This window comes from Budorcas taxicolor, chromosome 5, assembly GCF_023091745.1.
Source record: "Budorcas taxicolor isolate Tak-1 chromosome 5, Takin1.1, whole genome shotgun sequence".
Lineage (NCBI taxonomy): Eukaryota > Metazoa > Chordata > Mammalia > Artiodactyla > Bovidae > Budorcas > Budorcas taxicolor.
Genome location: NC_068914.1, coordinates 55,454,498 through 55,482,483, shown reverse-complemented (window position 1 = coordinate 55,482,483; position 27,986 = coordinate 55,454,498). Strand labels below are relative to the sequence as shown.

The following is a 27,986-nucleotide window of genomic DNA, read 5'->3' as shown; positions in this document are numbered from 1 at the left end:
ATCTATGAGGTCTCACAGAGTCGGACATGACTGAAGTGACATAGCAACAGCAGCAGCACACGCCAGTAAAGTAATGCTCAAAATTCTCCAAGACAGGCTTCAGCAATACATGAACCTTGAACTTCCAGATGTTCAAGCTGGTTTTAGAAAAGGCAGAGGAACCAGAGATCAAATTACCAACATCCACTGGATCATTGAAAAAGCAAGAGAGTTCCAGAAAAAACATCTATTTCTGCTTTATTGACTATGCCAAAGCCTTTGACTGTGTAGATCACAGTAAACTCTGGAAAATTCTGAAAGAGATGGGAATACCAGACCACCTGACCTACCTCTTGAGAAACCTATATACAGGTCAGGAAGCAACAGTTAGAACTGGACATGGAACAACAGACTGGTTCCAAATAGGAAAAGGACTACGTCAAGGCTGTATATTGTCACCCTGCTTATTTAACTTCTATGCAGAGTACATCATGAGAAACACTGGTTGGAAGAAGCACCAGCTGGAATCAAGATTGCCGGGAGAAATATCAATAACCTCAGATATGCAGATGACACCACCCTTATGGCAGAAAGTGAAGAGGAACTCAAAAGCCTCTTGATGAAAGTGAAAGAGGAGAGTGAAAAAGTTGGCTTAAAGCTCAACATGCAGAGAACGAAGATCATGGCATATGGCCCCATCACTTCATGGGAAATGGATGGGGAAACAGTGGAAACAGTGTCAGCCTTTATTTTTGGGGGCTCCAAAATCACTGCAGATGGTGATTGCAGCTGTGAAATTAAAAGACTGCTTATTCCTTGGAAGGAAGGAAAGTTATGACCAACCTAGATAGCTTAAAAAAAAAGCAGAGACATTACTTTGCCATCAAAAGTCCATCTAGTCAAGGCTATGGTTTTTTCAGCGGTCGTATGGATGTGAGATTTGGACTGTGAAGAAAGCTGAGTACTGAAGAATTGATGCTTTTGAGCTGTGGTGTTGGAGAAGACTCTTGAGAGTCCCTTGGACTGCAAGGAGATCCAACCAGTCCATCCTAAAGGAGATCAGTCCTGGGTGTTCATTGGAAGGACTGATGCTCAAGCTGAAACTCCAATCCTTTGGCCACCTGATGCAACGAGTTGACTCATTGGAAAAGACCTTGATGCTGGGAGGGATTGTGGGCAGGAGGAGAAGGGGATGCCTGGAGGATAAGATGGCTGCATGGCATCACTGACTCGATAGACATGAGTTTGGGTAAACTCCAGGAGATGGTGATGATGGACAGGGAGGCCTGGCGTGATGTGATTCATGGGGTCGCGAAGAGGCAGACAGGACTGAATGACTGAACTGAACTGAACTGAAGGTTGTAATTAGAGCATGGCATCAATCTTTGGGAATTGACTCTTGAAATTGATTTGCCATGCCATCTTGAGCCTTATGTATAGGTAAGCTCATTTAGTTTCAATAAAGAAATAATATAGTTGCTCTTAGTATTATATCCTTAAAATTAAGAGTGTAACTTTGTCTTTAGAGATATACAGAAATGGAAATAATGAAAGACCTATGTAAATAATCTGAAATAAATTTTTTAAAATTAAAGTATAATTGATATATAATTTAACAAATCTTTTTTATTTTTTAAAAATCTGAAATTTTGCAAAAATGCAGCTGAGATTTTTCCAAGCTCAACTCTAGATATATTTTGGTATTTAAGTGAATGTTTGCTGTTGCCCTATCCTCAGAGGAGCATTTTGAAGTGTTCTCCCAAAAGTTAAGTGAAGTTCAGTTCATTTTCGGGTTGGGCTTTTTAATGAGAAGTTGGAATTCGTATACACTGTTAGTGTGTCAGTGAGAATGCAAAATGGTGCACCTGCTATGAAAAACAATATGGAGCTTCCTCAAAAAATTAGAAATAGAACTACCATATGACCCAGCAGCCCATCTTATGCATATTTACCCAAAAAAATTGAAATCAGGATCTTGAAGCGGTATTAGCACTTACCCTATTTGTAAGCATTGTGCATGCCTGAAAGTCATTATAGGTTTATTCCTGAGCACCACCATAAGCCTGACCAGACCCCCAGATGGGGTACAGGATGGATGAGGACCAGAGATGTGCATTATACCCACTGTTTGGTCATTAAAAAAACAGTGTTTTATATTTACATGTCTATATTAGAAGACTGTGTCAAAATGGACATCAGAAGGGCTGCATCAATATATTCTCACTTTCAAGACTTATTTACTGCCAGGGGGTTATTCTGAGCCTTCTTTCTCCTTTGTTGTTGACAGTGCAATCATGGTCATTAGGACATATTACATAAAGAACTCATCAGAGTAGAACAGGAAGGGACCTGAGCAGTCTGGATAACTCAAGTTAAATGGAATCTGCCATTCATGGCAGCTTGGTGAAGTTCATGTGCATCTATGGGTAGGTGCTCTCCAGTGTTCTTAAGGACAGACGCTATGAGCTAGCTTTCACAGAGAATGTTCTTGCTAGATTAACTTTGTTTAGGCATGAGTTATAGTGCTGTTAGCCTTGAGTTCGATATTAATGATCAACAATATGTATTGAATAAGGTGTCTTTAAACAAAAACTCACATAAAATGACTAATAATCGCTTGATGGAAATGTAACCAGAGGCTTGTAGGATCCCAGTTCTGAATTTTCCATAGGGACAGTGGTAGAGCAGTGGTTCAGCCATGAAATTAAAAGACACTTGCTCCTTGGAAGAAAAGCTATGACCAACCTAGACTGCATATTAAAAAGCAGAGACATTACTTTCCCAACAAAGGTCCGTCTAGTCAAAGCTATGGTTTTCAATGGTCATGTATGGATGTGAGAGTTGGACTATAAAGAAAGCTGAGCACCAAAGAATTGATGTTTTAGAACTGTGGTGTTGGAGAAGACTCTTGGAGTCCCTTGGACTGCAAGGAGATCCAACCAGTTCATCCTAAAGGAGATCAGTCCTGGGTGTTTATTGGAAGGAATGATGCTGAAGCTGAAGCTCCCAATCAATACTCTGGCCACCTGATGCGACTCATTGGAAAAGACCCTGATGCTAAAAAAGACTGATGGCGGGAGGAGAAGGGGATGAGGGAGAATGAGATGGTTGGATGGCATCACAGACTCGAAGGACATAAGTTTGAACAAGCTCTGGCAGTTGGTAATGGACAAGGAGGCCTGGCGTGCTGCAGTCCGTGGGTTCACAAAGAGTCGGACACGCCTGAGCAACTGAACTGAAATGAGTGGTTCAGTATTTGCTAATTCAGTGTTTGCAGAGACTTTATAGACTAGAAATATTGCGACTAAAGGAATCAGTGGTGGTCCTCATTTTCAATAAAATCAATCCAGGAAGAGAGATCAAGCCTAGGAAAGCAGTTGTATAATATAAAGAATCATAATTCATAATTCTTCAGATATCTGGACATTGTGAAACATGATTAAGCTATTTTTGTGGGGTCGACAGAGATTACCAAAATGTGCCTCACTGTAGGGTTAGTGCACACTGAAGGATTTGGTCATAACCGAGACACTTATAGCTGCTGCCTGATAGCTTATTTGAAAAAGGACTAAATCTTCTGCTCTCTGTTTTAAAGATCTACTTTGAAGGCTACACAACTACTGTCTAAAAAGTCTTTAAGGAGTGAGTTAGCACATGTTTTAAAAACACTTTCTAAATAGTAGGAGAATCTGTAGAAGCTTTGGAAAGTTTAAGTGATGATGAAATCATTTGGTGTTAAAATACAGACCAGAAGTCAGTATTCTTTTTTACTCATTTTCAATGTAACCTCTTCCACTCTGAAGCTTTATTTATTAAATAGTCTTTCTTTGTACTGACCTCATTTCAGAAATAATCTGTTTTAGTAATTTTCACCATTTAATTGTTACAGAAAAATTTATCTATCACGAGCATTGCTTCCTATGTAAGTATATAAGAACTTTGTTCCTATGTACACATAATTTGGCAGAAAATCAAGATAGGGAATTATTAGAACTATAATTTGTTAATATCTTCTCTTCTTATTGACCTGTCCATAACGCAGTTTTAACTTCATTTAACTTTCCAGTAGTCAAAATAGAAAAAAAAAAAAGCAAAACAAAAATAATTAGTAGTTTATAAAATAAGTCACACAAGCTGATTCTAATAATTGGGGGTGGGTGGCTTAGGCATAAAATTCTGTAGTTTAAACATCTGTGTGTGTCTTCAGTAGGATTTTTCCTAATTCACATTTTCTTATGACTATCAGAACCAACTATTTAGCATGTCTGTGCCATTAGGATTCTGATGAGTAATGCTTATAGATAGAATTTGGTTTTGCGTTTTAATGATCTAGCTCTGATCTAATTGGTGAAATACTGAGTTAAATTGTACAGTGTATACTTTTATGCTCAGGAGTTAATATAAATTTGGCAATGAATATGCTAAAGTAGATCAGAAAATAATTATGTATACTGTTTCTCTTTTTTATCAATCCTATCCCATTCTTTCATTTTTTATCAGACTTCTAGTTACCACTAGTAAATGGACCTGTATTTTCTTTAGTCTGTCAGAACACAAGACAGAGGTAGGAATAACTGAGAACAAAGTATATAAACTATGGTAAAGGGTAATTGATGAATGAACAGATCTCTCACATGAACAGATGATAAGATCTACACATAGGCCATCTTTCGTTTTTCAGTCACTTACATAAATACACGTGGCACATATATAAGATTAAATATGATGGCACCTTCAAATAATATAGAAGAATATTTAATACATGGGGAAAATGTTTCCAGTATTTTAAGTGAAAAATCAGATTATAAAAGATATACAGTGACTGACTTGATACTGATTTCTTAAAATCAATAAATAGAACAGACTAGAAATAAATCCCCCAGAATGTTAATAGTGGTTATACCCTGACACGGAATTATGAATAATTTTAGTTTCTTGTACAGTTGTATTGTACAAATTTTCTGTAGTGTATATTGATTACTGTCAAATCACTTTTTAAAAATTTATCTCTTGATATTCCCTCTTTCCTGAATATATTTTGAAAAAGGTAAATATATGAGTTATTTAAAGTCAAAAAGAAGCCTTGACTCTATAGGTTAAATATAAGACTAAGGCTTAGTTTATAAATTACATAAATAGAAGTTGGATCCCTCAAGACCCTCACATCTTCTGACTCTTAAGTTTCTTCCAGAGGATAACGTATACACTAAGGACTTCACTTACCAACTAACTAAATAGATAACTCACAAATTATATCTTACAGCCCGTAGTCTTCCTCTGGTCTTCAGACCTACATGTAACTGTCTCCTGAGCATCTCTTGGAGATGACTCAGTGATTTAAACTCATTATCCTGCTTCCCTGCCCATGCCACCAAACTAGACCCTTTTCCGTCTTTTCTCACCTGGAGGCTTCCAGCACCCAGTTCTGTTTGGTTTACTCCTTAATTGTATTTATCATCCTGCTCTGAAGTATATCCAGCATCTCATGCTTGCCAGAAAATAATAGTCTCATTTTCAACCACAATCCATTTATAACAACTTAAATATTGCACAGAACATACTCTAAAAATTTATTCATTGTTTATCTGAAAATCCAGTCTAATGAGGCATCCTGTATTTTCACTTTTACCTCTGGCAACTTTATGATGAGCTATAATAATTTTATTCCAATCAACTGAATAATCTGAATAAGGCTGGCTTTTACTGGGTTAAGTTTTTTCTTTACTGTTCGTTTGATTAGCTGAAATGACTCATATGACAATGACAGTATATACCTAATTGATCCAAAATGTACAGTTCATTTTCCTGATAAATGCATAATTTAAAAAGTAGAAATTGATTTTACAAATCTTGCAGACTTGTAAAGTACACTGGTAAATTTCAACTCTGCTTAGCCAATATTCTAGAATTTGGGGATCCTTCATGAGATTTCACATTGTCTTAATTCAACCAGAAAAAAAGATTTTAAGCCCCCAACTTTGTTTGAATTTTACCCAAAATAAGCATATAGAGATTATCCAGTACCTTTGAATGGTGCTATACTAATCGGAAATGACATCTTCCCAAAATTTTGTTCAGGCGTTTCCTGTCACAGGGGACTCTGGCTGTGTAACAAGGACAGGATGGGAACAGCTGCCTAAAGGGATTTCTTTTTTAGACAACGGTAAGGAAGGATATTTCTCCCTGGTGGCTTGGCCACCTGTCATGTGGACCCTGTGGAAATTCTCCATTGTGATCTCATTTTTTCCTTAAAGTTATTAAATAATTTATACAAAATATTTAATTTGTTCAACCTTATGAAAGTTCTCTGTGTTAAGAAACCACTAGGAAATATAAACCAGTAATAAAAATAGAGATGTTAATAGTTAACGGCATAGTTTTTAAAATTATAATCATCCTTCACTTTTATAGTTTCACAACTAATGCTTCTGCTTTTTATAACAGAATTATTATAATTAGTTGTGAAACTATAAAACTGAACAAAGTATCTTTTGTTCCTTTTGGAAAATTTAAGTATATCCAGAATAATTTTAATTCACTTACAACAAATTATATAACTAACTTCTGGTAATTTTAAAAATGATGGAGATTCTGAAGACTGTGATATGTAACTTAAACCAATAGTTCTATGCCTCCCTACTGAGTTCCTTCAGAACTAAAACAAGAAAAAAATACGATATGCCATCCAATTACCATCAGGGATGAGAGGGCATTTAATCCTCTTTGGGAAGTGATCCCACATTACCCTCCTTGAGGGTCCTCTCATCCTTGCCACATCATTTGGGAAGTAGAGTGCTGGAGAACTTTCTTAATGTGCACTTCCCATTAGAATTAGCCCATGAAAAACATTTTAGAGAAAGTTCCCATCTCTTTAAAACTTGCCTAGGAGGATGGATAGATATTTAAAGCCATCAATTTTACCTTCATCTATAAGCATTGATGATCACTTGCAATTTGAGACTGTATTTTCCTTAAGGCTGGTAATACCATTTTCATAAATTCACTGTAACGCACGAGTTAGGCCACAAATTATAGACCGTTTTAATTTGGCTTTTCTGCTGTTGTAGTCTCCTGGTGTCCTTTAAAGCAAATCGCAAATGGCTTGTATCACACTGCAGCAGAAAGTCTTGAGTTACGAAGTTGAGTTTTGAAATGAGAACCATGAGAGGTAGACTTGAGATTTCAGTGCTATTAAGATGATATCATCCTAGAGAAGGAAATGGCAACCCACTCCAGTACTCTTGCCTAGAGAATCCCATGGACAGAGGAGCCTGGGAGGCTACAGTCCACGGTGTCGCAACAGTTGGACATAACTTAGTGACTAAACCACCACCACAAGATGGTATCATAGCCAGTGGTCCAGGAGTGCTCAAATCCTCTCCTGCATTCCATCTATCTTCTTAAGGGGGTACCCACCAAGGCGAAAGACTCAAATAGAAAACAAATGACCACTTTCTTATTAGCATGGAAAGCACCCAAATCCTCCTCTCTAGTGTGTCTCTTTCCGGTAAAAGGTAGATTGGAGAATGAAGTCTGGGGCTAGATATCCAAGTGAATTCCCCATTTCTGCCAGTCTTGGCTTAAGAAGGTGGAATAGAAAATGGGAGGAACAGGTCCATCTCCTCCAAGCCGGCAGCCCCTACCTGAGTTCCCATGACATGGGTGCAAAAAGAGCAGAAGATGGTTCTCATGGCTCCCAACTTTTTAGAGCTCCTGTCAGTAACCATAACCTAATAGTAGTTCCTGGATGCTGACCAGTCACACGAGCAGACAGGTCTTTTCCTGGGGATATTGAGGCAATAAGTAGACAGTTGTACAGAAGCTAACACGTGAAAGGGAAGGACCAGAAACATTTAGTTCCCCCACATGTCACATTTGTTTTCAATCTTCAAATTCAGCATTTATTACTTTTGGTTTTGGTTATAAGTAATGCCATGATTTCTGGCAGGAATGTCAGTTGACATATTGATTTTACCAGTAATACCATCAAACATCTGCTTTAATGACTGAACCCTGTTTTTAAATCATTTCAACCTAATAGAGGTATATTATCTTTTGCTTCTCTATACCTGTCAATATTTTTCTTGTCCAAAAGGGTGGCATGTTTTCATCAAAGTTGATAGTCCCAGAGAGATGTAGTGTGTGCTTAGATGCTCAGTCGTGTCCAACTCTTCGCAACCCTTTGGACTATAACCTGCCAGGCTCCTCTGTCCTTGGGATTTTTCAGGCAGAGTACTGGAGTGGGTTGCCATTTCCTCCTCCAGGGGATCTTCCTGACTCAGGGATCAATCCTGTGTCTCCTGCATTGCAAGCGGATTCTTTATCCACTGACCCATCTGGGAAAAGACATTACTCAAGAATTTTTTTCACAGGATTGACTTGACCCTTGATGATCTTACTGTAGTAGACATGACTTGTAACCAGTGTGTGCTTTTTTCTTTTCTTTTGAAAAAGTGGTTGGTTCTAGACATTAAATTTTATACCCTAAATTTGTGGTTTATAGGAATTCTAACACTGTGATTTTAAACAGAACATTACCACAGTTAAAAAAGCATATGGGGACTATATCTGTGCATGGATAGCTATAGATTTAAATGTGTAAAATTTAATTATGGCTGCTGTTTTTCCCAAATGAAAGAAAAAATTCTAGACAAAAACTAGGTATTTTAAAAAATATCTCCTCCTTAATAGATGGGCCACTTTCAATTGATCTGAAATTATTTCTACAAAAGCTCCTAAAATAAGTAGACCATGTATTTGATGACATAATCTATTTCTATTTTATTCTAGTCACATCTAGTACAGTATACTTATTCACATCAGGGCACTTGATTTCTGTATGCATGGACTCCATTAAATGCAATTAAATTTAGAGCCACACAGATTTGTTTTATATATTAATACCTCCCTTGACCTAAAATTTACTAAAATAAAAACTGCTGAGTTTATGTTTCGATAAATACACTGGCTTAGCATTGTGAATGTTGTCCAAAAACCTAGGTGACCTTTAATTATATAAGAACATGAGGGATCTCAACCTTCACTTTTAATGTTATGAAAGTATTTAATATTTTAAAATCAGAGTCCACATCAAATAATTTTTCTTTATTCAACTCTTATCTGAGTTTCCAATTCTGAAAAATCAAGAAATTCATTTAAAAATCATAGATAGCTGTAGATATAAGTATCAGTCTCAATACTCACATGGCATTTTTTCTTTCCTGCTTGCTTTTTAATAAAAACCTGCATTTAACAAGCTTTAATGAACATGATAATATGGTAGGTTTGGGGCCTTGTTTTTCCCATTTAGACTTTTTTCATTCATTTTCTGTAATCTGATCGTATGTCTTCTTACTTTTCTCCCTCTTGAGGTTTAATGTCATTTTCATTTCCAGTCACTGATATGGAGGAGTTTATTTAATCTTGACTATAATTCTATTGACATTTTAGTAGTTAGCTTGTCTGTAATAATGCACTGGAGTATTCTATGTTTGAAAGAGATATTACCATTCATTAAAGTATGCGTTGCTTTCCACATTTATAAATTTTAAGGAATGGGGGCCAATGTCATCTTATTATAATAAATACTTTCTTAAATATACATAGGGCTTCCCTGGTGGCTCAGATGGTGAAGAATCTGCTTGCAATATGGGAGAGCTGGATTTGATCCCTGGGGTGGGAAGATCCCCTGGAGGAAGGAATGGCTACCCACTCCAGTATTCTGGCCTGGACAATTCCATGGACTGTATATGTATAGTCCATTGGGTTGCAAAGAGTTGGACATGACTGAGCGAAAATATATGTAGGTTTTTGTTTTTCGAAGTCTTTATTTTTAGTTTCCAAAATAGCAGTTAAGTTTCTGAATATTTTCATCTCTTAAGAAATATTTTCTGCCTTTTTAAAAGTCAGTCGTATAATTGCCATAAAGTGATACTTCCCCTTTTCAGTGTAGAGTTTCAGAGCTTTAATAACCCCGTGTAGTCATCTTAACCATAACCTATATCAAGGTATTAGAACAGTTCTAACACCCCCCCAATTTTCTCATGCCTGATAGTCAATCTATTCCCACCCCCAGCTACTGACAACCTTTGATCTGTTTTCTGACCTTATTTATTATTTTGCCTTTTCCTGAGTGTCATATAAATGAAATCATTAGAGAGTCTGGCTTCTTTCACTAAGCAACATGCAGTTAGATTCATCCACATGGTTGCATGTATGAATAGCTTGCTCCTTTTTATTGCCCAGCAGTATTCCATTATACAGGTGTGTTTCCATTTGATTACGCATCTACCTTTGAAGGCTATTGAGTTGTTACCAGTTTGTGGTGATTATGAATAAAGCATGCTTGCATCTCATTTTTATATGAATTTGCATTTTTATTTATCTTGGATAAATAGCTAAATGTAGGTAATGAATCTTACAAGATTAGGTTTAAATTTATATAAAACTATTATTTTGTTTTCTCAGGAGGATGTGGCATTTCCAATTCCCACTAGCAATGTACAAGAGTTCTAGTTATTTAACACTCTTGCCACACTAGTTATTGTCAGAATTTTTTATAATCTCAACATTTTAGTAAGTGTGTACATGGATCTAACTATGGTTTTAATTTGAATTTCCTACTGATTAATGATGTTGACTATGTTTTCATAGTTGCCACTCATGTATCTTCCTTGATGACATGCCTGTTCAGATACCTTACCCATTTTTTTTTTTTTGGACTTGCTGGGAGGGTTATGGAATCTCAGTTCCCCAACCAAGGATTGAATCTGGGCTACAGCAGTGAAAGTCTGAAATCCTAAGCAAAACTATATTTTACCCAGTTTTTAATTGGATTGTTTTCTTGTTATTGACTTTGGAGAGCTCTTTATATATTCTGGATAGGAGGCCATTTTTAGCTATGTATTTTGCAAACATTTCCTCTCAGTCATCTTGTCTTTTCATTTTCCTAGTTAATTTCTGAATTTTTAACTATATTTTTATTCTTTACTCTTAGTTTCTAAACCCTCATATTAACAAATTTACTTTGCTTTCTAACAAAACTTGCAACTTTTGGAATTGGAAGAGGCTAGAAGAAAACAGACTCCAAATATAGCATAGTTACATATAACATTTACTTGAATAATATAGCAATGAGGAATTCTCTTGGCTGAAAATAGCATAAAATCCAACGTGAGTGGCTTAGACAAATAAGACTGTTTTTCTTCATTACAAGAAGTTGAGAGTAGGCAGTTGATCACAGAGATTCAGGAGTCTCATGTGATCAGAGCTGATGTCTATAGGTTTTGTTGGCCTTTCTCTTGCAGTTAAAGGTTGCTACCACAGCTGATAATATTCACTCAGACAAGAAACAGAGGAAGAAAAAAGGACACTACTTGTACCAAGACAGCAACACTTTCACAGAAACCTCTCATCTACTTCCGGTTGAATTCTCTCTGGACAGAACTGGGTCCTGTGTCTAGCCAGTGCTGGGAGGAGGGGGTTGAAAATAGGGCTTGCGTAAGGTGAGCCTACCTTGTGTCTGTCTCATGTAACAACTTTAAAATAACATCCAAATGCACAAGTCAATAAAACTGTCTGCAAGAGCAGAAGATAACAATCAGAATCTAGTTTTGAACTCAGAAGTTTTTCTATACTTGCTGGCCAAGCAGCTAAACTCTTAACGGCATCTTTCCAACTGAATCTTAGACATGCATGTAATAGTAATAATAAAAATGTGGCAGCTATTATAATAAAAGTATAAGAATAAGATGTCATGGTTCATGAAGCCACATAACTTTTTCTTCTTTGGCTAACTGTTGAAGGTAGTGTTTTACATAGTAGAAAAGTAAGATTCATAGATAGTATGTTCCTCAAAGTCACATAGAAAAGGGACTGAGAACAAGAAACTCATGATATAGAGTTGTCATCCCTTTCCTATATCTCTGTACCAATCAGAGTTTTCAAGATCAAGAACAATGATTCTTGTGTAAAGTTCATATTGATACTGTCTACGTAGTCTATGATAAATGAAAGCTCAGAGGCAAAAATCCTCTTGCACTTGAATTTTAGCTATTTGTTTTAATTCTGTCTAAATGGGAACTGTAAACTTGGTACACAAGAGAAGTTTTTGCTATGTTTGCATTTGTTATTCTCTCAGAGACATTTTTTCTGTCCAGAAAAAGTGAACTATCCACTTTTAAATATAAAGAAAAATTAAAATGTAAACTTTTCACTTAAAATATTTTAAAATAGCCCCTCTATGGTAAACATTAATATTAGCTCAAAGTTTTAGAAGCAGCCAGTATTTTTTTTTCATATTTTGACCCATATGCCTAACATACTGAGTAGAATAGCCCGTAAGTGAATATTAGCTGAATGAATTAATGAATAAGTCTTTTTGAACCAACTCACTACACTTCTAATGCTTTTATTGAATTAATCTCTATTTATCTATTTTCAGTATGTTAGAATAGATTCTGGGCTTTCCTGGTGGCTCTGCCTGCAATGCGGGAGACTTGGGTTCAATCCCTGGGTTGGGAAGATCCCTGAAGGAGGGCATGGCAACCCACTCCAATATTCTGGCCCGGAGAATCCCATGGACAGAGGAGCCTAGTGGGCTACAGTCCATGGGGTTGCACAGAGTCAGACACGACTGAGCAACTAAGCACGGCACAGCACAGCAGAATAGGTTCTAAATATACAAAATGCTTGTTGAATTTGTGGGATTTACTCAAGGTTAGGGAATTATTGATTAAAATGTAGAACTCTGTAGGAAGAGTTTTTATAAATCATTTGACTTTTCACTAGGAGTTAAGTGTATCATATCCAATAGAATATGCTTAGAAATAGTGTAGGTGAAGTTTGCCAAACGTTTGGGGGCCCAAAAGATTCAGAGGACCATAAGCCCCATCCAGGGTCCCTTGAAGAAGCCCATACAACAGTTTTCTGTTTTCCCTTCAGAAACTTTCGCAGAGTATCTGGAAACTACTTTAGCTTTCCATAACAACTTTCTTCAAAAATTTATACTTTTACAATTGTCCCTGAAAAGTAAGATAGGCAGGGATAGGTTTTGCCCCTTAGGAAATAAAAGGCTAAGAAACATTCATAAGATGACACAGCTAATGAAAAAATAATTAATGTCTCCAGGCTTTGACTTAGAACATGACCTTTATAGCTCACTTTTGAAAGCCAAGTAGTCAGAATCTATTGTATTTTACAGGATGAAAGCTGACAGTAATACTCGATTTCACTTAGTATGTTATAACCAGAAAAGAGGATTAAAATGCTGTTTCACTTTCATTTGGAGTGATATATTTGTTGTTTCCAGAACTGTATTGTAAATTTACAGCTACCACTTGTTTAGTGGTATAAGCATAAAAAATTCAGAAACTTCTATTCTGAATATAAGAACTTGTGACATCTGCACATCTGTTTCAACACATGCTGTCAAAATAGCAGTGGTCTGATGTTGTCTCAATATAAGAAGACCTGATGTGGTTAAAAGAGGAAATATTTGGGAGGCAGTTAGATATGAATTTCTGTACCAAACTGACCACTGACTAGCTGTGTGATTGTGGGCATGTTGCCATCTCCACGGCTGTTTTCTTGTGTGCAGAATGCCTGAACCACAAGTTGTGAGAATGAAATGAACTCATAGATATAAAATGCTTACACTTGATATTTGACTCCAAAACTTATTTATTGGACATTTATAAGACCCTTTACTCAGTGCTATACAAGTTATATTTTCCAGCTCACTAATTATTACATATCAAAAGAAAATAGGTACCTCTGTTTATTAGTTCAGGGTTTTCTAATCTCAGCTTCATTGACATTTTGGTAGGTAATTCATTATTATTGGAGTGGGGGCAGGCTACCCTGACCATTGTAGGCTGTTTAGCAGCATCCCAGGCCTCTACATACTAGAGGCCAACAACACCATCACTCTCCCCATTTGTAACAACCCAAGATGTCTCCAGACATTGCTCAGTGTCTCCTGGAGGTGGGGGCAAAATTGTCCCTAGTCGAGAACCAGTCTTAATCAATTCTTCCTAAAAGTGTTCAAAGCCTTCTAGTCCTAGAAGATTCTTCCTCAAAGTTCCCAGGGTCAAATACATTGGGAAACATTAAATAGTAATAATAGTAATTAATTTTTTATGCATTTACTATATCCCATGGACAGCTCTTATCTCTTTGAATCTTCATAACAGAAGAACTACAAGTTAGTTGCTGCTTTAAGCACATTTTTCAAACTAAAAATTGAGTCCAGAGAAATCAAGTACCTGATCAAGGCTTAGGGTTTGTTTCCTCCAGAGCCTGTGCAGTTATCTATACACACTACTTCTTGTATAGCCTGTTTTTAAATTCACAATTTAAACTGGGCTGTTAAGGATAATTATTCTTAATTTGTATTTATCTCAGACTCTTAGAAAATTATTTTTTGCTTTTGTACTTCGAATTTCCTCCTTTTATTTTTTATTGAAATATAATTGACATGTATTAGTTTCAAATGTACAACATAGCAATTCAATATTTGTCTACACTGTGAAATAATCACCACAGTAAGTCTAGTTAGCATCCATAACTGTGAATAGTTACAAATTTTTTTTTCTTTTTTTCCTTGTGAGGAGGACTTTTATGATCTACTCTCTTAGCAACTTTCAAATGTACAAGACATAGCTCCATGGTGTCACAATGAGTCAGACATGACTAAGCACGCGTATATACACAGTACTGTTAACTGTAGTGACCTTGCTGTCCACTGTATTCCCATGACTGATTTTATAACTGAAGTTTGTACCTTTTTGCCCAACCCCAACCCCCCTCTGTGGCAACTACCAATCTGTTTTCTGTATATATGAGCTTGGTTCTATTTGTTTGCTTGTTTTGTTTTTTTTTACATGCCACATATAAGTGAGATCATATGGTATTTATCTTTCTCTGCCTGACTTATTTTAGTTAGCATAATGCCTTCAGGACCCATATACTTTATTACAAATTGCAAGGTTTTATTGTTTGGCTGACTAGCATTCTGCTGCCTGTTTATCCATTGATGTCTACTTAGTTTGTCTCTATACCTTCAGTTCAGTTCAGTTCAGTCGTGTCCGACTCTGCGACCCCGTGAATCACAGCATGCCAGGCCTTGGACCTCCTAACTAACGGTGCAATGAGCATATTGCCTATATGTGATATATAGATATGTGTGTGCATATGTCTTTTTGAGTCAGTGTCTTCATTTTCTTTGGATAAATACCCAGAAGTGCAATTACTGGATCATAATATAGTTCTATTTTTAATTTTTTGAGGAAATTCCACAATATTTTCCATAGTGGTTACACTAATAGGACTTCTCTAGTAGCTCAGACAGTAAAGCATCTGCCTGTAGTGCGAGAGACCCAGGTTCGATCCCTGGGTCAGGAAGATTCTCTGGAGAGGGCAATGGCAACCCACTCCAGTACTCTTGCCTGGAAAATCCCATGGGCGGAGGAGCCTGGTAGGCTACAGTCCATGGGGTTGCAAAGAGTCAGACACGACTGAGTGATTTCACTTTCACTTCACAGTAATTTACAATTGCATCAACAATGCATGGTGGTTTTCTTTTCTCCACATCCTCTCCAACTCTTGCTATTTCTTCTCTTTTTGGTAATAGCCATTCTAACAGGTGTGAGATGATATCTCATTATGGTTTTGATTTGCATCCTCTGATGATCAGTGATGTGTTAGTGATGTTGAGCTTCTTTTCATGTGCCTGTTGGCCATCTGTACGTCTTCTCTGGAAAGATGTCTATTCAGATACCCTGCCCATTTTTAAATTAGATTGTTTTGTTTTTGCTGTTGAGTGGTATGAGTTTGTATATTTTGAATATTATCCTCTTATCAGATACGTGATTTGCAAATATTTTCTCCCATTCAGTAAGTTGCTTTTGCATTTTGTTGATGGCTTCCCTTGCTGTGCAGAAGCTTTTTAATTTGATGTTGTCTCATTTGTTTATGCTTGCTTTTGTTACCTTTGCTTTTAGAGTCAGATCCAAAAATTATCTCTGAGATCACTAATAAGAAGCTTACCACCTATGTTTTCTTCTTTGAGTTTTATGGTTTTAGGTCTATCATTCAAGTGTTTAATCCATTTTCAATAAATTTGTGTGTATGGTCTAAGATAATTGTTTAAGTTTCATTCTTTTGCATGTGGCTATCCAGTTTTCTCAACAGGATTTATTTGTAAGACTGTCCTTTCTCTATTGTGTATTCTTATTTCCATTATCATAAATGAATTGACCATACACGTACAGGTTTATTTCTGGGCTCTCCATTCTATCTCATTGATCTATGTCTGTTTTTATGTCAACACCATACAGTTTTGGTCACTATAGCTTTGTAATATAGTTGGAAACCAAGGTGGATGATGCCTCCAGCTTTGTTCTCCTTTTTCAAGATTGCTTTGTCTATTCAAGGTCTTTTGTGGTTCCATATAAATTTTAGGATTGTGTTCTATTTTTATGAAAAATGTCTTTGGAATTTTGATAAGGGTTGCACTGAATCTGTTGACTGTATTAAACTAAGATAAATGAGAGTCTTCCTGATGGAAGGGCATTCCAGACAGAACACACAGCATGTGCAAAGTCCTGAACAACTCAGAGGGTGTGATAAGTTTAATGTTTGGTTAATGCTCAGAGAGGAAGAAAGGAAGTAGGAAAACAAGACTAAAGAGAGCAGACTGGGCTCTGCATTGTTCTGCTAGCTGGACTTCTATAAGCATTTAACTTTGCAACCTTTACTGTAAGGGTAGCAGGCAGCCAGGAGCACCGAAGCAGCATGGTCTGGTTGGTGATGATAACTAAAGGCCATAGTGCTTTGTTGATGGAAAGACCCAGTTGACATTAATGCAGTGCTTTGAGCAACAGATAGTAAGTCAGGATGGAGCAAAGGGGTCAAATTTGAGAGAGTTTTAACAAGTGAAACAGGCTAGAGAAAATCTTCCTCTTAAATAGGCTGTAAGAGCAAATAAGCGGCGTTTGTGGAAGGGCTATTTCTACAAAACAAAATGATGTACTGTCTAGGAAGTAGCATGGAAACACGTATAGCAGCTATTTTGATAATCTGAAGAATTTGCATTAACAGGTCCCAGTTCCACAAAATGCTCTTCAGAGAACTGTGCTCCTCCCTGTTTAGATTTCCTACAGAAATTGGATACCATGGTTGTTTAGTGGAAGTGCAAGATAAAAGGTAGATTCTGAGTAGTCCTCCTGCCCTTCTAGTCCAGACTGCTTTGTTTTTCTTCTCCTTAAATATGGTACCTGGGGAAGATGAATCAGCATTAGTGGGGAATTCAACCAAATCTATTTGAGAAAGGAACCAATAAAAAAATGTTGGGAAATTAGTCCCAGACACTCAATGAATGGTTGTTGAATTAATCAACTTTTGAGTTGACCTTAATAACTTTTAACTTAAGCATATAAAGTAAGATTAATAGAAAAGAAAAGAAATCTTCTATTTAAATTTTCCTATTTTATCTTTCATTGGTATAGCTTATGGTGGGTCACTCCTGAAATACACTCCAGTATAATACCAAATGGACTTTTACCTTTGTGCTTTGCTGTGCCGTACTTAGTCGCTCAGTCGTATCCAACTCTTTGCAACTCCATGGACTATAGCCTGCCAGGCTTCTCTGTCCATGGGATTTGCCAGGCATTAATACTGGAGTGGGTTGCCATTTCCTTCTCCAGGGGATCTTCCCGACCCAGGGATCAAACTCGGGTCTCCTGCTTCGCAGGCAGCTTCTTTACTGTGTGAACCACCATGGGAAGAGGGAGGTGCCACTTTGAGGGCACTGAATCCAGTAACAGACCTAAGCTGGGAGTATGAAAAAGACAGGACTCTTACTTTAGCAACTTAAATGAGAGGCTTGATGTGGCATGCATGAACAGTTCTCACCATGGGAAGATTTATTATTTAAATCTTCAAAATGAGCATATAATCAAGAATATTTAATCATGTTATTTTTCGAAACATCTTCTTCAAACTGTACTTTAAAAGTCATCTTCTACACTTCAGTTTATTTAAAATTAAGCAATATATTTTAGCAACTGATTTCCTAACCCCATCCCTGGTAGTTTAGAGGAAAAACAATATTTCTGTTATGTTTCAACAGTCTCTGTAGTTGTGTCTAGTAATAATATGTTCTGTCTAAGAAGTACCTGTTGGGGTTGGCATTCTGAGAGTGTTATTTCAGTAAAAGGAACCATACAAAATAATTATTTACTTATTTTTCAGATGGATAAAAAGAATCAAAGGGGTAAAGTGGTTCAACCAAGACCTCATAGTTCCCAAATTATATTAAAAGGCTCAAACACAGGTCCACTAGTCAGCAAAACCTGTATGCTTACTGTTAACATCATTCTAAACTCAGATTTTACCCTCCATTCTTTCTGTTTCACCTAAGTGTTAACATGAACCGGTAGTGGATATGTTGTTCTGTGTACCAGTTCTGAGAATCTCTTACTTTACTTGTCTTTGCTCCTGAATCTCTGTACTTACAAATTATGACTGTGTATCAGTAACACATTCCAACATGCATACCTTCCAGTGTTCAAGGAAAAGATATTGTAATCTCAGTGTTGTGGAATATTAATTTTAAAAACTATTTTTAAAGTATCACCTAGAATCAGGAAAGAACTATATACATCATTTTTATTACATATTCGAGAGCTAGAACTGTAAATAATGGTAAAAATTTTTACCAAAGGGTTTTTTATAAAACCAGATATAAAAGTTTTATTACGTGATAAACAAGGAATGCCAAATTTAAAACTTCTGAGTAAAAATGATTGCCTTATCTTTTCTACAGCAACCTCCTCCAACCCATCCAAAAAAATAGGAGGGATTTTTGGATCAAATCATCAGGATAATTGATCCAGACCTGTTTAACTTTGAGATAGGGAACTTCTGTCTTAACAATGAAAATATATTGTCCTATCTGCAATGAAAGAATTGATACTCTTAATGTTCTTACACATTCTTTTTTTATGTGAACATTTTAGGTGTATCAATATATGCATGAAACGATAACTGTTAATGGCTGTCCTGAATTCCGTGCCAGGGCCACAGCAAAGGTAAGACTTGAGTAACTTTAAAAATATACTTAACCCCAGTGATCTAGTAATTGATTGTGCGCGTGTGTGTTTCAGGTATTCTCGTGTGTACACTGTAAGAGAATTTAGACATCAGTGGCAGCCCAGAGTCTAGAACCAGTACTACTTCCCAGGTAAAAATCCTAATGGAAAAATTGAACGTTTCTGCTGCTTCTGTAGCTTAAGAAAGGAGAATGATTTCATTAAAGTCGCTAAATGTTCATTTGGCACAAGCAAATCTACTGGTTCATCGTATGAAATACTTCTTGGTTTTCTGACACATTCTTCTGATCCAAAAGAACCTGTTCACTATTCAATGCATGAAAATTTATTTGCACAAGTCTAAAGGTTTGACTCAAGCTAGACATGGCAAGAACTCACCTGATACCCACTGATGCAGGATTTTTCCATGTACTACTCAGCAGAGCAGCTGAAAGCATATGATATTGACCTAAGGGGAAGGCTTGTCGGCTGTTGTGGTAGAGACTACATTTGCTCTTGAAAAACTCCAATCCAGAGATTGCAGAGACCCTACGAATGAAAATGTTACAACAGTAGGATCGTGAGATTATATGGAAAATAGACCATAGGAAATAACAGTTTTAACCTAAAATCACTAGTGCAGTTCTTATTTTATAAGTGCAGAAGTGTTATAGTAGATATACACTTGCTTTTTAAAAGCTTTTCTCTTTCTAATAATATATAAGAAATAACAGTTGGAAATAATCAGAATTTTCCATTTAATTCTTTTGTGTTACATCACCTCTTACTTAGTTTCTCTCCTGACTTTTAAGTTTTCATTCTGTAACTGAACACCGTAGACTTGTGACTGTTTTTTTCGTTTTTGTTTTTTAATTTTTTTTAACCCAGGCGCAAAAAAGGTATTATTATCATTACATCATGCTTTGCTTGTACTGAAGTGAAACACACACAGAAAAATGATCCCTACATGGTTTAATTAAGGGGAATGTGAATTATGTAGTATTTTACCATTCTCATTTCTTATTCATGTAGAACAGCAGGATAGCAGCATAATGTTGCAATAGCACAATATTTTCTGGTTGTTTCTGGGCTGTCTGCATTGCATCCATGTCAGCCATTAAAACCTATGCATGACAATAGGGTTTGCATGAGCAAATGCATGTAGCTAAAAACAAGCCATTATTTCCATTTCATTCACTATCTTTCACTAAATGCAGACAGTAGCATAATGCTAAGTTGATGTGTTAACGCTGTGTGTGAAAAAGAATGTACAGTTGTTGGGAATCAGTATTTTCATAGTGTTGAGTAAATCGCTTTATAATAGACATCTAACCAGCTGTGGTTAAGGCAGGTTACTGGAGGTGGAAAATAAGAAGCAGGCAATATTCTTACTTTATTTCCATGGAAGGGAGGGGGTGAAAACTAATGGTAAGTTGTTTCTTTAACTTATTTTTTAAAACTAATATATATGAGTTTTAAACTTATGTCCATGTTAAATTGTATTTTGTACATCTAGGTATAAAACCATGGACTTCTCATTTTACCTACATTGCTAGAGTAGTTGAAATATTAATTTTAAATATAGGGGGGAAAATCTGTGCCAGATAAGAGGACCTCTCATAATAATATGGAATACTGATGTGAAATAATTATAATCTGTTTGACTCTATTACTTTATTTTAGCTTTTTTTCTTTTAGGCATTTTCAATTTAGGAAAAAAAGTACTAAATTTGCTAAGCCAGTGGTTTTGCAATAGCAAAATTCTAGTTGTATTCACCAGGATACATGTATATGTATACACATACATATATATGCAAATATATATGTGTGTGTATATATATATAAGTGCTCCTTGGTGTATTGAGTAAATATTTATGAACATTTATCAGGTGTCGCTAGTGGTAAAGGAACCGGCCACCAATTCAGGAAACGTAAGAGATGCAGGTTCTATCCCTGGATCAGGAAGATCCTCTGGAGGAGGGCATGGTAATCCACTCCGGTATTCTTGCCTAGAGAACCCCATGTGTGACCATAGGGTCACAGAGTCAGACACAATTGAAGCTACTTCATGCATGCACAAGCACCAAGTTAGACTGTGTAATACAAAAAAGCGGAAGCCACAATCTCAGCCCTTAAGGTGCTGGTGGTCAACACGTACATAATATGTGCAATAATTATAGTTTATGGACTCTGTGTAGGTATTAAATGCACCAAAGCTATTTGGAATCCAAGGATAGGAGGAATCGCATCTAACCAAGGTCTCTGGCAAAGATCTTTCCGAAAAAGGGAAAACTTTGCCATAATGGGTAAGATGTAGAAAGGTGGAAATAGTTGGGCTGAGCTTTGCCAAAGAAAGGAATTAAAAAGGACATCTAAATGAAGAAAGCCCCCTCCCTTTTGTATTCTTTCTTTCACAGGAGAATGCTATAAAATAGGAGGAGTTGCCTGGTCTACGCACTGCAAATCGTGTGAATAGCCTTATTTCCCTCGTTTTATCACCAAATGATCATCTTTTCTTTCAGGCTACAGTTGCAGCTTTTGCAGCTAGTGAAGGCCATTCCCACCCTCGGGTAGTCGAACTGCCAAAGACAGATGAAGGCCTTGGTTTTAACGTGATGGGAGGAAAGGAGCAAAATTCTCCCATTTATATCTCTCGCATCATTCCTGGAGGGGTGGCTGAAAGACACGGAGGCCTCAAGAGAGGAGACCAGCTGCTATCAGTGAATGGAGTGGTATGTTCATAACATAATCAGAGGTTTTTCACTCTGAGTACGTCCTCCCCTCCCCCCACCGCTGTCATTGAATCAGTATTGGAAATCCTAGAGCAAATCTTTATTTTGTGTCCAAACAACTTCCTAAGCATTGATGGATATCAGACCTACAAAAGAGATAATTTTATAGCTTTGATTTCTCATTTTGTCTTATTCAGGGATAAAGAGGACCTCCTAGGAAAATCATCCCAAGATATTATTCCAGCTAGTAGAATTTTCCCCACATAATACTCTAATTGAATTAATACTTAAAAGAACATAATTTCAAGTCACTTTCATTCAAAGTTTGTTGTTCAGTCGCTGAGTTGTGTCGGACTCTTTGCAACCCCATGGACTGCAGCACACCAGACTCCCCTGTCCTTCATCAGAGATATGAATGAATTTGCTCAAATTCATTTTTAATCTTGGAGTTTGCTCAAATTCATGTCCATTGAGTTATTCAAAGTTACTGTAAGCAAATATACACATTTAAAAAATAAAGCTAGAACTTTTACCCTATTTATTTTTCATTTTAATTATAGAGGAAGGATGGCTTTAATATGTATAATAATAACACACATAGAAAAGGCTAATGAACAGGTAATTCTTTAAGCCAAGTAAACAGCTATGGTAAAATAAAAATATATTAGCCCCTTTCCTGAAAAAAAAAAAAAGTGCCAGTATCTGTTCATTATATTTATCTTAGTTTTCACATGAAGTTAAAAGTATGAACATACCTTTTTCCACAGCCTCATATTCTTTGGATGCCATTACCTCCACATGTAATAATGAGTTGTTAATGAAATGGCTTCATGTGAAATGCATAATTCTTCCCTTCTACTTAAATTGAAAATAATAACCCAAAAGCAAAAATTTCAGAAGTATGAATAGAAAATATCAAAGCTTACTTTTCTTTTCATCTGGGATCTGTCTTCTATGAACTTAAGGTTTAAAAAAATAAATTAGATTTGTGTTCTTTGTGGTCATAGTGATTTCTGCTAAGGACGTAATATCCAAAATAAATGCATTTGAAATGTGATATTTTGTTTATAGCCATGGAATAAATTCTTCTGTATATCTTGCATTTTTGGGGCCTGACTAGTAGTTTTATAGAACCCCAAATTATTCAACTCTGCTGATCTCTCATGTACATCAAAATCACCAATCCATGAATATTTTATATCCCTTCAGCATTCCAATTCTAAAATTACCATTTCATTTACTTTTTTCTATGCAACAATGCTGTAAGATGAGCTTTTTATTGAACTTTAGATAACTAGGACTTTTTCAAAGCATGTTTCAACTGATAATTACATAGTCAAGTTTTCTAGGGAGAACTCTAAAGCTAGGTCATGCAATTATGTCACAAAGTAATCTGTGCCTCACTGTGTGAATTTATGATTTCTCTGAATGTATTGGGTAGATCAAAGGAAAAGTATATATATTTTTAAAAGAACTAAAAATATATTAATAGTAAATGTATTTACATAAAGCTACAGAAAATTTATATTAAATCAATATTTAGTTGACTTTATTTAAGCTATCTGTCAAAAGGGCAAAAGAACCTTCATTTAACCCATACGTTTGTAGGGAACAGAGCTGTTGGCATTTAATAATCACTCTGCCATTCCTGGCAATGATCTGGGACTTTATCTGGCAGACTGCAGGCGCAATGGAATCAGACACGTCAGACTCTACCACTCAATATCCATGGATTTAATAGATTGTTGTTGTTGTTCAGTCACCCAATCATGTCCAACTCTTTGTGACCCCATGGACTGCGCCATGCCAGGCCTCCCTGGCCCTTACCATCTCCCAGAGTTTGCCCAGGTTCATGTCCATTGCGTCGATGATGCCATCCAGCCATCTCATTCTCTGACATCCTCTTCTCCTTCTGCTTTCAATCTTTCCCAGCATCAGGGACTTTTCCAGTGAGTTGGCTGTTTGCATCAGGTAACCAAAATACTGGAGCTTCAGCTTCAGCATCAGTCCTTCCAATGAATATTCAGGGTTGATTTCCCTTAAGATTGACTGGTTTGATATCCTTGCTGTCCAAGGAACCCTCACGAGTCTTCCTAGTTTGAAATCATCAATTCTGTGGCACTCTGCCTTCTTTACAGTCCAGCTCTCACAACCTTACATTACTACCGGGAAGACCATAGCCTTGACTATACAGAGCACACTGTCTGAGTTTGTCATAACTTTCCTGCTGAGCAGCAGTCATCTTCTAATTTCATGGCTGCAGTCACCATCCGCAGTGATTTTAGAGCCCCCAAATAGGAAATCTGTCATTGCTGCTACCTTCTTCCCTTCTATTTGCCATGAAGTAATGGGGCCAGATGCCATGATCTTAAGGTTTTTAATATTTAGTTTTAAGCCGGCTCTTTCACTCTCCTCCTTCACCTTCACCAAGAAGCTCTTTAGTTCCTCTTCGCTTTATGCCATTAGAGTGCTATGATCTGCATATCTAAGGTTGTTGATGTTTCTCCTGCCTATCTTGATTCCAGCTTGTGACTCATCCAGCCTAGCATTTCTCATGACGTGCTAAGTGTGTGTTAGTCGCTCAGTTGCATCCAACTCTTTACAACCCCATGGGCTGTAGCTCGCCAGGCTCCTACGTTCATGGAATTCTCCAGTCAAGAATAGTGGAGTGGACTGCCATTCCCTTCTCCAGGGGATATTCCTGACCCAGGGATTGAACCCAGGTATCCCATATTGCAGACAGATTCTTTACCATCTGAGCCACCAGGGAAGCTCAGTGTATAGGTTAAATAAACAGTGTGACAGCAGGCAGGCCTGTCATACTCCTTTCTCAGTCCTGAGCCAATCAGTTGTTCCATACAGAGTTCTAACTTGCTTCTTAACTCACATACAGGTTTCTCAGGAGACAGGTAAGAGTTCCCATCTCTTTAAGAGCTTTCCGCAGTTTATTATGACCCACAGTCAAAGGCTTCAGCATAGTCGATGAAACAGAAGTAGATGTTTTTTCTGGAATTCCCTTGGTTTTTCTATGATCCAACAAATGTTGGCAATTTGATCTCTGGTTCTTCTGCCTTTTCGAAACCCGGCTTGGGCATCTGGAAGTTCTTGGTTCATGTAATGCTGAAGCCTAGCACACAAGATTTTAAGCATGACCTTACTAGCATGGGAGGTGAGTGCAATTGTCCGATGGTTAGAACATTCAAGTACTACCCTTCTTGGGAACTGGGATGAAGATTGACCTTTTCCAGTCAGTAGAAAAGGGTTTAGTTAATGGATTAATAACCCCTAAACTGAATTTCCTAATCTGAATAAGGCGGGTAGGGACTAATTTTAAGAGGTCAAATGAAAATTAAAATGAGGCAAAATGTCTGTTGAGAACTATCCTGTGATAATTTGGTCACACACAAATTAAGTATGTAAGTGTGGTTAGTGAAGAAACTTGAAGAGAGTTAGCAGTCCCCCTATGATATTGCTGATGCTAGTTATGTAAGTTTTAAAGCAAAGTCTGCTGTCCATAAAAGCATATTTTAGCAAACATTTATTAGCAAAAAGGCATTAATAGACTCATACAACCTCTTCTGTTAAGTTTGATAACATCCTAGTTCTTGGTCCATTCAGATGTTCCAAACCCTGAAACCTTGAAACCTTGAAAAAAGGGTTTATTTGAGGCAGATGAAACAACATTCCAGAGCCAAGATTTTTGTTATAGTCCACATCAGACAACCAGAAATTCTATTAAACTGGCAGTTGGAAATAAGAAGCTTTAGTGATCACACTTAACGCCACTAATCCTTTGGTGCAAGCTGTGAGCCTCCTTAAGATTTTTGCAACCTGGTCATGCAAAGGTGGGAAATATCTACAGAATCTTTAGTATTCTACTTATATTTAAAACCTTTAATTTTGTTGATTAAGTTGCATTTATCATGCTAATTCGTAAGTCACTAATTTTGCCAGTAAGAATCCATTTCTGACAAACTGTTGCTAATAAACAAAACATCCTTAAGATGGGTATAACAAAAGCTTTTGTAGTGCCACCAGCCTCTGGAGTACCTGTCTGATGTAATGTTTGCTGTAATGTTTGCTGACCACCTAGACTGATTTAGGCTTCTCAATTTGTAATGTAAAATATTGCATATCTATAAAATCAAACTAGGCATTATAAACTACCTATTTTAAAGTACCTAAAGGTAAGTTATATACATTTTAACAGCACCTAATATTTATCAGGTATTCATCAAAAGGTAGTTTTCTTCTGTAAGTGAGAAATTTCATGACCCAGTGGGTTTCCAGTTGTCAGCCAAAGTAGTTAATCCAATGCAATAACCCTGGGCTGCTAACAGTGAATCCACAAGTCTTCTCAATATAAATAATTCCAGGCAGATAGCAGTATTTAATGGGAAAAAAAAATTGTTCTGTAATGGAAGGACCACAAAAGAGAAAATGTTAGCAAATGATCAAGTTTACACTTTAAAGTACCATTTGGGAAAATTAATATGGAATATTTTCAGGACATACCATCCTAAACTGAGAACAAATTTTGTAAGAGTGATTTGAAGAGATGAAGCAAACCTTACTACTACAGTACAAGTCTTCTGGAGAAAATTTCCTACTGTCCTACTTAAAAAGTAAGGAAATTGTGGCATGGACCTTTAAACGTCTGAAAAGACACCTGAAAAGATGTCTTAATTATGTATGTTTGTATTTGTGCTCTACCAGCATTTAGGAAGGATATATCATGATTATCTGGGCTTCTCTGCTGGCTCAGGTGGTAAAGGATCCTCCTGAAGTGCAGGAGACCTGGGTTTGATCTGGCTACCCACTCCACTGTTCTTACCTAGAGAATTCCATAGACAGAGGAGCCTGGTAGCTACAGTCCAAGGGGTTGCAAAAGTTGGACATGATTGAACAACTACGTTTTTTTATCATGATATCTGGTGAAAAGTAAAATATATGTTAATGAAGAATTATTAACATGGCACGTTAGGGAAAAAAATCAATAAATAGAAATTTTTAAAAGATACAGCAAGTAATATCAGTAGAGCAAGTAATATTTTTTTCTCTTAGTGTCTTAGAAATCAAAACAGAAGGAGACTCATACCAGCTCAACCATCATTGGTAGAGACTTTTTTTCTGCACCTGAGCTCCAGGAGAAATTTCCCCTGGGATTTTTACAAATGAGATATTGAATTACCTAATACAATTTTATAGAAAATGCAGAGGCCTTTTGCGCAGGGCTACTTCTTAGGTCAACCCTCAATAAAAACTTAGAACTGAATGTTCAATTAAAGCTTAAAGTTAACAGGAAGTCAAAATGTTCACAGTTAGAATTTATAGCTTTCTAATGATCTCCTTTTCACTCTTTTATACCCAAGTGTTTCATCAGCAATTTCAAGAGGGAACTAAAGGGCCATATATAAAGGTTGCAGCCAGCAGGAACAGTACATACATTTAGTGACTGGGTCTGGATATATTTTTTCTTAAATGCCAATGGAATGGTACAATAAGCTAAATTTAATAAGAATCTATGTGAAGTCCTGCCCATTTGCCAAACATTTTACCTTTGTGCAGAAACGGGAAGAGTGTTAGCAGTTCCGTTGTGTCCAACTCTTTCCCATGAACTGTAGCCCACTAGGCTTCTGTGTCCATGGAATTCTCCAGGCAAGAATACTGGAGTGGGTAGCCATTTCCAGGGGTTCTTCCCAACCCAGGGACTGAACCCGGGTCTCCTGCATTGCAGGCAAACTCTTTACAGTCTGAGTCACCAGGGGAATCAGGCAGGGAAGATCAAAATTAGGCAGAATCAGGAAGAAATGGCTAAATATAAAAACCTGAAGGAAAAAACAAAAAACCTGAAGAAAAAAACAGTCTCAGTTCAGTTCAGTTCAGTCGCTCAGTCGTGTCCGACTCTTTGCGACCCCATGAATCGCAGCACGCCAGGCTTCCCTGTCCATCACCAACTCCCGGAGTTCACTCAGGCTCACGTCCATCGAGTCAGTGATGCCATCCAGCCATCTCATCCTCTGTCGTCCCCTTCTCCTCCTGCCCCCAATCCCTCCCAGCATCAGAGTCTTTTCCAATGAGTCAGCTCTTCGCATGAGGTGGCCAAAGTACTGGAGCTTCAGCTTTAGCATCATTCCTTCCAAAAAAATCCCAGGGCTGATCTCCTTCAGAATGGACTGATTGG

At 37.0% G+C, this 27,986-nt stretch overlaps 1 protein-coding gene across 1 annotated transcript in view; it reads left to right on the top strand.

Moving 5' to 3' along the window:
• LIN7A (lin-7 homolog A, crumbs cell polarity complex component) overlaps positions 1-27,986 on the top strand; it is a 145,561-nt gene that overhangs the window by 78,799 nt on the left and 38,776 nt on the right. Inside the window, exons 3-4 of the mRNA XM_052641008.1 lie at positions 18,999-19,070; positions 21,593-21,802. Of these exons, the coding sequence (XP_052496968.1) occupies positions 18,999-19,070; positions 21,593-21,802 (282 nt within the window). The remainder of the gene's footprint in view (positions 1-18,998; positions 19,071-21,592; positions 21,803-27,986) is intronic.